Source organism: Phragmites australis, chromosome 14 (assembly GCF_958298935.1).
Source record: "Phragmites australis chromosome 14, lpPhrAust1.1, whole genome shotgun sequence".
NCBI lineage: Eukaryota > Viridiplantae > Streptophyta > Magnoliopsida > Poales > Poaceae > Phragmites > Phragmites australis.
In genome coordinates this window covers 11,260,814-11,270,136 of record NC_084934.1, presented here as the reverse complement: position 1 = coordinate 11,270,136, position 9,323 = coordinate 11,260,814, and the positions used below count along the sequence as shown (strand labels likewise).

The window sequence follows — 9,323 nt, the reverse complement described above, 5'->3', positions numbered from 1 at the left end:
ACTATGACCTCCTTTGAATTATCCCTAAACTTCGGCCATCACCGTCAATATCCATCACCGGTAATCCAATACCCTCCCCCTCTACCTGGCTCAACTCCACATGCTCTGCTCTCACCCTCCGCACCTCCTTGTAGATCAGAGTGCACTTGGAGACAATTAGGGCCCGATCCAGACTAGATTGTTGCCACCATCCTCATTTTTTCTCCGTCGCCAATGCTGCTTTGATAATTTCCTTCCTCTCTCCTGTGGTCATCTGGTAAGCATCGCAGCCACCCCCTCGCCCTTCCCCATGCTCCTCCTCCCTCTCCTCAATCCCACCCGAGTGACATATTGCGGCACTCCCATCTGCCACCCTTCTCCCTCACCACCGGTTACTGGCGAAGCCAAACTGGCTAAAGTGAGCCCACTGGAAGTTTCAGTGCCTCACGTAAGTGCTCCCTAGTGTGCAAAACCTGTCCAAATCCCTTATGCGTGCTCCCTAGTGTGCAAAACCTATCCAAATCCCTTATGCGTGCTTTTATGTTCTGCCTAGCACCCGCCGCCAATTCTAGTGAGCTCTCGCCACCATTCTGTTCAAACTTAGATGATGTGGACCCTACCACTAGCTTCACTGAGTTGCATAGACCATTGGATAGTAGCACATGGAAGTAGCCCTTTTCAGCGAGCTTTCTGGCGAGAGCCCGCCACAAAACCTTTATCGCCACTATTCCAGAGACCTTATCTATCTCTAGTGGCCAGCAAACCCACTAATGGCACATGCTTTTCGATCGAGTCTAGGCCACCTCAGTCTCTAATCCATGAAACCGGGTCACTATAGACCTATCTCAGTAGTGCATCCTGTCCACATAACCCATACGTAAAGACCACGACACAGTAGCGGACCCACTCAGTCGTTGATCAAGTCATCATTGATCGTTGACCATTGACCATAGGCCTTACTTATCAGGTCTCATCATTTTTTGAATTCCTAAAAATATTTATTAAATCTGAAAATATTTTTTCTAGAGGATATTTCGGGGAATATTCTCTATTTTTCTTTTTCTAGAATTAACCTTCCGGCAAACCTTTCGAGGCTCGTTTCTCCTCCGTTACAAATTTGATTTCAATGATTCTTTCACTTAAATTTATATAAATTTAAGATCTATCCAACTGAACTAGTTTCATAATTTTTTTAGTTCATTAGAATTTTAGTTTGAATGTTTTGAATTTGACTTTTTTTGCTGTAGTTTGATTATTCAGTGTTAATTTTTGTGTTCCCAAAGAGAAAGCGTTTGAGGAGGAACCCAAGGACCTGGATTACGAGGAAGGAGCAGAAGAAGACTTTAACAAAGGCAAGTCTTACATACTTCCATCATACTCTACCAAAGTTTTATAAATACAACCTAGTAGAGCCAAAATTTGAAATGTTATATTCTTTCATGCTTCTTTAAATTAATTTATATATTTAAATAGTTATGACATAGCTTGATTATGCCATACCTTACTATTGATTTACCTATTTCTCTTAAAACCCTAGAAGATCCCCAACATCAATTATATTGATTGTTTGGATGATTGCTTTGATTACTAGTATGCTTAGGGCTCATCATGCTTGAATAAAGAATCATATTAACTACTCATAATAATCGTGCTCTTGCCAAAAGTGTGAAAGGTTGTTTGTGTTTAGTGGTGTGAGTGGGTTAAGAATGGTGGTGTTAATGAAACCCTAAAGCTTGATTTGACGGGAATGAGTAAGATACCCTAGGGGGGTGGGACTACTTTGATAGCAAGGTTTGCCTTTGTGGTGCCCTTGTTGGGAGAAACTTACCTCGATGGTATAAGGGCCGGGTTTTTTTGACATCCTACCTAGTGGTCACCATACAACCACATGTCTTGTATATGGCAGGACTTGACCTACTAGCTTAGCTCGGTATCCACTCAAAGGATAGTAGTGGCCATAGGAGCTAGGAGAAGATTCAAGAAATCTATGTGAAGTCTTGTGATCTGACTGGAGACTCCAAGTTAACCATGTTTACATGAGCCTCTGGTTGAGTGTCCCATGGGTGCATATTGTGGCGATGTTAGGAGGTGAGGTGTCTCATTACACTAGCTCTACTAGTTGCTAAGGTTGGAACATGTGCATATCTTGTGGGTAAAGTGTGTAACCTCTGCAGAGTGTAAATCTATCTAAACAGTTGTGTTCACGGTTAAGGATAAGCTATGGTTCAATCACAATGATTAGCTTCATAGTGTGCATCCCTCCTTGAGGTGTGATTGGGTTAGGTGCCTATGTTTTGGAAATACGAGCTATGTGCAATGAGTTCGAGAGGACTAGGTGTTTGCCAGTTATAAATTTTGGAACTGGCAAGATAGATGTATCTCCCTTAGGGCCAACAACCCTAATATTGACTTAACCTCGCCTTCCTCATAATGCATTAAACCTTGTTTTACAAACTAGACCTTGCATGATTTCCACTAAAACTAGGCTCTATGGACTTATCCTTGGTTTACCCCCTTTAAGCATCTATCTACCCTTTGTGGTAGGACTTGCTAAGTACCCAATATACTCATTCTTGCTCTTCTTGAATTCAAATGAAGAACCAAAGAACGACTACATCGATGATGGTGACAAATAAAGTTACATCCACATCTAAGTTTCTTGTAAGCATTCGGCTTACTCATTTCTCCACTCTCGTTGTTATTGAAGTCTTTTAATTTGGCTTGTCAGTCTTTACTATAATGAATTATGTGATATACATTGATGTGGGTTTGTCCGATCTTCCTAAGGTAATATCATAAGTCAATTTGGTTGAGTTTCGATGTTGATGATCAAAACGCTCCGATCAGAATAAATCGAGAACCCTCGCAACCACTACACCATTACTATATGGTTATCAATCGTGCTAAGACGCGGTTGATCTCACCAAGAAGGTTTTTCTTGCAAGTGAATCGAGAACACAAGCAAGAACAGGTAGATGCAATTTGAATATTGCTGAATACCAATGAAGTGCTCGAGTTTGGGGTTCTACAAACTAATAAACGGCAAAATTGTCTAAAATAGAATAATCTAAGCAAAACCGAAGCATAAACTACGACAACTACTGTGTATATATAGGGGGCATGAGAAAGTTGATCTAGGATTGTACAGCCATAGAGAGAGACGTACAACTTGGACTCCGACCTCGACACGATTACATGACCCGACAAGGTTCAAAATGGTGACGCAGCACTTTATTCCTTTGACTCTGACTAAACTATAAGGAATATTTAGTCGAGACTAGATCCATTGGAAAGATCCCATCATAAGCTTTCCAGCAAGTCCAAGATCGTCTCAATTTGACTCTGTATACGAGAGTTATGCTCTTTTAACTGACATACTATCCTAGGACTCCGAGTGGACTTTGGAGTTCTACTAGGACTCGACTTTGACTCCGAGTAGACTTAGACTTCAAGTGATGACATCTAGGTGAGGTTGTGGTGTTTCTCTCAGGCTCCTAAGTAACAAAACAATACAAAACTTAGTAGTATTTTATTCTTTACAAAGAAAATATGAAGAATGAAGAACGAATTCATCTTGTGTGTATCCAAGAGAGCCATGTCCTTATCATGCTATCCTATGTAAGACTCTGTATATGGTTTTGTAATATAATCAATATGTGATTGATGCTATTCTGTTGGAAATGTATGTATCAGCTGCTGATCTAGGAACTGATACAAGTTGCAAAGTAAAACCTAAAAATGGGGTCCGATAAGCTAGTCATATTGGCTTGATCTCTACCACGATCATGGGGTCAATTGGTGATTAATATTCTCATTAGAAAGGCCACTCTCAACTTCAACCATGTAGTTGCATATCTATTGGAGGTAGAGTCCTTGAAGAATCCACATGATTCTTCATCCTCAGGTAATCAAGCTTTGGCTGTCATAAGTGGAGTAGGCAAAATCAAGAATCATGGGAACAAGAACAAGGTCAAGCGTCTATGCTATCCATGCGATGAGGAGGGTCATATGACAAAAAAAACAATCCAAGTTTGAAGGGGATGAGAGATGCATGCTCAATGGTGAAGGTGGAGGATAATACGGACACTATTTATCCTCAATTAAATAGATACTTTTCATAAGTGGATATTAGATTCAGGTAGTTGCTTCCATATATGGCTGGTGAGGGAGATGTTTGACAAAGAATCTCTATGCCCGGCAGATGGAACTACTTACTTAGTGGATTGCAAGGTATATGTAGTCACTAAGGTGGGAACAGTTACATTGGAGATAAATAATGGATCACATTATCAACAAATTGGTATATCCTGATAATCTAGTATTTGTGAGATCACTTGACTCTAAGGTTCGGAAGTATTACTTCGAGGTAGATTCATTTGAGTTACTTGCAAAGGGCAAGTAGTCATGGAGAGTATCTGGATTAATAGAGGGTACTAATTGGTAGGTAATCTTAAAGGTGGTGCAACCAATCCGAGATTTGGAAAAAAATCGTGGTTAGGAGAAGGAAGTCGTGTAGTCAACGATATGTACTCAAATGTCACTTATCGTAAGGTGAAAGAGGCTACATAGGAGGTTGCAAAATCTAATAGTCATAGAGGGGAAGTTGTGAGCTTTTGGAAGAAGGAAGTCATGGTGGGACCGACCTTGCAGTATTAGCGAGCAGGTGGAGCTTAGATGCGGTACAACCCTATGACATGGAGGCTGTACAGGCACTATGACTTCTACGGATAAGAGTCAAACTAGAGATTATTGTAACAGATGGCTCCAATCCTATTCAAATTAGGACTATTGAGAGATGGGCTACTTAGATTCCTCTAAGTAGGACAACTAAGAGGCGGACCATTAGGATTACTATCCTACTAGGAAGAGAGCTACTAAAAAGTCTCTCCCTATATCTTTGTGTTCACATCATCCAAAGTTTGAACATTTGGTTTGTTGGGTGCTTACTTAAGGAGAAAGCACCCTTCAAAAATAAGAGTATATGCTACTTATTGTGCAGTGCACACGATATTCTTTAATAAAAGATGAAGGAATAGTTCGCTTTGTGCTCACCAAGCGGCCGCTTGACTTCAAAGCTTTCAGCTGCCGGTCTAGAAGACGTGCGATGGCTGGCTAATCTCGTTGAGACTGAGCACAGTGGGACTAACTCACTACCATCATATTCCCCGGGTTGATTTGCAAATACCCTCCCACGTGGGCCCAGAGCACAGTACTCCCGGTGGCGCTGCAGGGCCGGCCTGGTAGCTTGCGGGCCAATAAGATTCTATGCAACATCGGTATGTGAAATGAACGCAGCCCTGCAGGCAGCTCAAGTTCCTTCACGCAGAAACAAACAAAATTATCATGACGTGGATGATGGATTAACCCCTTCTCGGTGAGAAAAATATGATGGCTGAACTATATTGGAATGTCACGTCTATTATACGAGAGAATAGAGTACAATTACGACAGTTAAATCAGCAGTTTCGAGTTGGCACCAAAAAGGAATATCCAGCAAACGTTGTAGGACACAGGAAAGAGATTTGTAATTTACAACAATTCATTATCATTTTATCACTGGGAAGCTGCTACTTAACTAAACAGAAAATTTTGAGCTAAGAATGCATGTGCATGTGATAGCTTTGAAGTTAAAGCAACATCACTGAAAAATAGGCAACGCTGAAGTAACTCCTACTTGCATGGGAGTAGAATTTGCAGTGACGTATATAACCACAAAGATGGGCAAATAAGCCAACATAAGATCGCTAGCAGGTGCAATAACAGGGGTGCTCCAGAGAACTAGGGCAAGCAAATTCTTTAGCACTAGATTTTTGTATAGATCAAGAATCTAAGAATCCTAAAAGGTTAATAGGGTTCTGAGAGCAACAAACAATTGTGCTCTATTGGAGTTGTTTATAAAGGTTTCGCCAAATCTTATCATGGTTGCTTCATCGCCGTTATTTAGATTCTTCCATAAGATCCATTTACTACTTATGAAATCAACATAGGAGACACCACATTAGTGATAGTCGCTTAAAAACCGTCACTAATGGGACTCCGAGCTAGGATCCGACTAAGATCTGTCACTAATGACGTGTCATTTCATTAGTGATAAGATAGGAAATCATCCATCACTAAAGACCGCAGTGACAACTCATATGAAAGCTCATCACTAATGATATAGTTATTAGCGATAGGTAGAGCCGCCATACGTTATAAACTCATCAGTGACGGGTGATAGCTATACCTATCACTAATGATTGAGTATTTAGTGACAGGTGATAGATATAATCCGTCACTGATGATTAAATACAGCTGTCCATGAGATCTAGAATTTTGTAGTTGATCAATTTTTTTTATTTGAAGCCATCTAGATGTACAAATAGATGTGTAAAGACTGTCAAAGGAAACCACACACTTAGACCACAAACTAAATTGTTGTATCTAGTGTAAAACTAATATGAATAATTAAAAAAGTCGTAGACAGGGCTACAAAGTTGAAAACTACAAATTTAAATATTTTTATCGTGAGTTTGGTAACTCGGATTGATGAAATATCTACGCAGAACTAACTTTTAGATAGGTCAGATGTAGCACTATGTCTTAAAAAATTTCATGCAAATTGGAGAAGGTCAATTTTTGAAAAAAACTTTAGAAGTCTCATCAAAGATCTTTCAAGCCTATTTCTTGTCAAGAAAGGTACAAGTATAAACACATATATTTTTTTCAGGTGTGCCTCCTCGTTAGCTTCGAAAGTAGAGGTCGAACGTCGAAAACGGATTTCATATACAAAAGTTATTGTTATTTTACTAAACACTGCACGAATTAGATACAAATTTTTTAATACAGAGTCGGATGAAGATAAGCTTTATATGAACATTGTATAACTCAACAAAATTTACAACTTTACAGTTGATAACTCTTTCATTTAAAACCATATAGATGCCCAAATATTTATCCAAATATTTAAGGAGGAAAGGTCAAAAGAATAAATTTTAACATTCATCAGTAAGACTATGAGGTGAGATGGTAAAGAAGTTTTGCACGAGAGGAGGTCATGTAGCACTATATCTCTAAAAAATTCAAACAAATTGGAGAAGATCAAATTTTGATAAAAACTTAAGAGGTCTCGTCGAAGGTCTTCTGAGCCTTTTTTTGTCAAGAAAGGTACAGGTATAAACACATATATATTTTTTCAGATGTACCTGCTCGTTAGCTTTGAAAGTAGAGGTCGAACGTTGAAATTGGACTCCATATACAAAAGTTATTGTTGTTTTACTAAATACTGCATGGATTGAACACAAATTTTTAATACAGAGTTAGATGAAGACAAACTTTATATGAACATTGTACAACTTAACGAGATGTATAACTTTGTAGTTGATAACTCTTTCACTTAAAACCATATAGATGCCCAAATAATTATCCAAACATTTGAGCAGGAAAGGTCAAAAGAACAAATTTTGACATATTCATCAGGTAAGACTATGGGGGTTGCTAGTTCAAATCCCAAAAAATGTACGGGTGTGTAATTTGCGCAGTTCGAGTGAGCGACAACAGGAGCCATGGGGCGTGCGGAGGTTCGTTCGTCGAGTGCGAAAAAATTTCCTATTTTATTTTTTAAACACATATTAGTGATGAATCTAGACCGGACCCGTCACTGATGTCACACATTAGTGACAAGGTATAAAGCCATATGTTACTAATGACTATCACCAGCGATGGATCTCAACTTGAAACCCGTCACTGGTGTTCGTCATTAGTGACGGGTCCGCACCCGTCACTAACGATGACCGTCATTAGCGTTTGAAGTAACGAGTATAATACCAATTACTAATGACGTTTATCAGTCGTCACTAATATGTTATTCTTAGTGATCTACGTCATTCTTAATACAGTGCACATTTGTATTGTACTCATCGCTGTTATTTAGATTCTTCTACCAGATTTATCTGCGTCGTTCTTGATATGGTGCACGCTTGTGCTGTATTCAAATCAATCCGGATTCGAATAGGGGTATTAGACCATCTCAAATCATATTCTCTTCATTTCGTTCCCTTTTCGATTACCTTCACTATTTTCATTCTCTTTATTTTCTCTCATCTCCAACAGTTCCCCTTCGAAGGGATTCGTGAAGGGAAATAAGAGACAATTCCGTCTGGAAGAGAATGACTTTAGGAATCTCTTTGTGATGGAAACCATAAAAAAAAACCGTTGAAATGTTAAAAGAAACGAAAATGTTTGTGTGAAGAGATTCTAAGACTCTTGCGAAAAACGATTAGAGGTGGTCTTATAACATATAGCTTGTAGCTGACTAGGTCTTATTGGATACGGCAGAAGCCATGGTTGGTAACTTGATATAAATGGCCTTCGCTAGCTCTGAACCGTCTACATGTACTCTGTCCGGCCTTGACCGACCCCTTCGTCAAATCAACAGCAACTAGCTCCCTCCCTCCTCAGCACCCAAATCCAATACCAAGAACATCCAGCCGCTTCGCCGGGGATGGGGAAGCTCGACGACTACTGGGACGACTGCTGCTACAAGTGGGACGAGTGGAAGTATTGCCTTGCCTGCATCGGCATCGTTGCTGTCGTCGTCCTCTTCGCCGTCCTCCTCGCCGCCTTTGGCTTCGTCCGCCACATCAACGTCACCATCGACGACGCGTCTCTCACCCGCTTCGAGCTAGTGACCACCCCGGTGACGGCGCTGGCCTACAACCTGTCGCTGACGCTCACCATCCGTAACCCGAACTGGGCCATGAGCCTCAAGAACACCAAGCCGCTGGTGGCCACGTACAAATTCGACGAGCAGATGTTCGACCGCGTGCAGCTCGCCGACAAGGGCGACAAGCACCCGCCGGGGAAGACCCGGGTGTACCACCTCGCCACCAGCTCCAACAGCAGCTACGCGGCGCTGGGGAACGCCGGCGAGGTCGAGTACCGGAAGGAGAACGCGACGGGGGTGTTCAAGGTGGAGGTGGCGCTCACCGGGGAGGTGAGGTACACGGCGCGGCACACCAAGTGCAAGATTGAGGCGTCCTGCCCGCTCAAGCTGCAGCTGGCGCCGCCGGGCACGGCCGCCGTCGTGTTCGAGAAGGTCAAGTGCAAGCTCGCCAAGGCGGAGAAGAACTGCTAGCTAGTGCCGAGCGGGCGGTGCTCTTGTGTTGGCTTGTGTGTTGGGGCGGCGCGTGATGATTTGTTCCTTGAACTGCTGTGTGCGTTTCAGCATCATATTCGCAATGTTATGCTAGGATTTCCCATGTATGCTCGGAATTGATGTGGAATGGGAGTGGTTTGAATTCAATCCTGTGTGTTTTCTTGTCACCTTCATTTCATTTCATTTCATCTCATCTATGGGCATTTTT

At 41.3% G+C, this 9,323-nt stretch overlaps 1 protein-coding gene across 1 annotated transcript; it reads left to right on the top strand.

Annotated features, from left to right (window-relative positions):
• Positions 1-8,320: 8,320 nt before the first annotated feature.
• Positions 8,321-9,282, top strand: LOC133890964 (NDR1/HIN1-like protein 10). The gene has a single exon (XM_062331627.1). It carries the CDS (start codon positions 8,462-8,464, stop codon positions 9,092-9,094), a length of 633 nt encoding a protein of 210 aa, XP_062187611.1. The 5' UTR covers positions 8,321-8,461; the 3' UTR covers positions 9,095-9,282.
• The last annotated feature ends 41 nt before the right edge of the window (positions 9,283-9,323 follow it).

Excerpts from the sequence above, each read along its gene's own strand:
- LOC133890964 (XM_062331627.1), top strand. The coding sequence starts at position 8,462 with ATGGGGAAGCTCGACGACTACTGGGACGACTGCTGCTACAAGTGGGAC.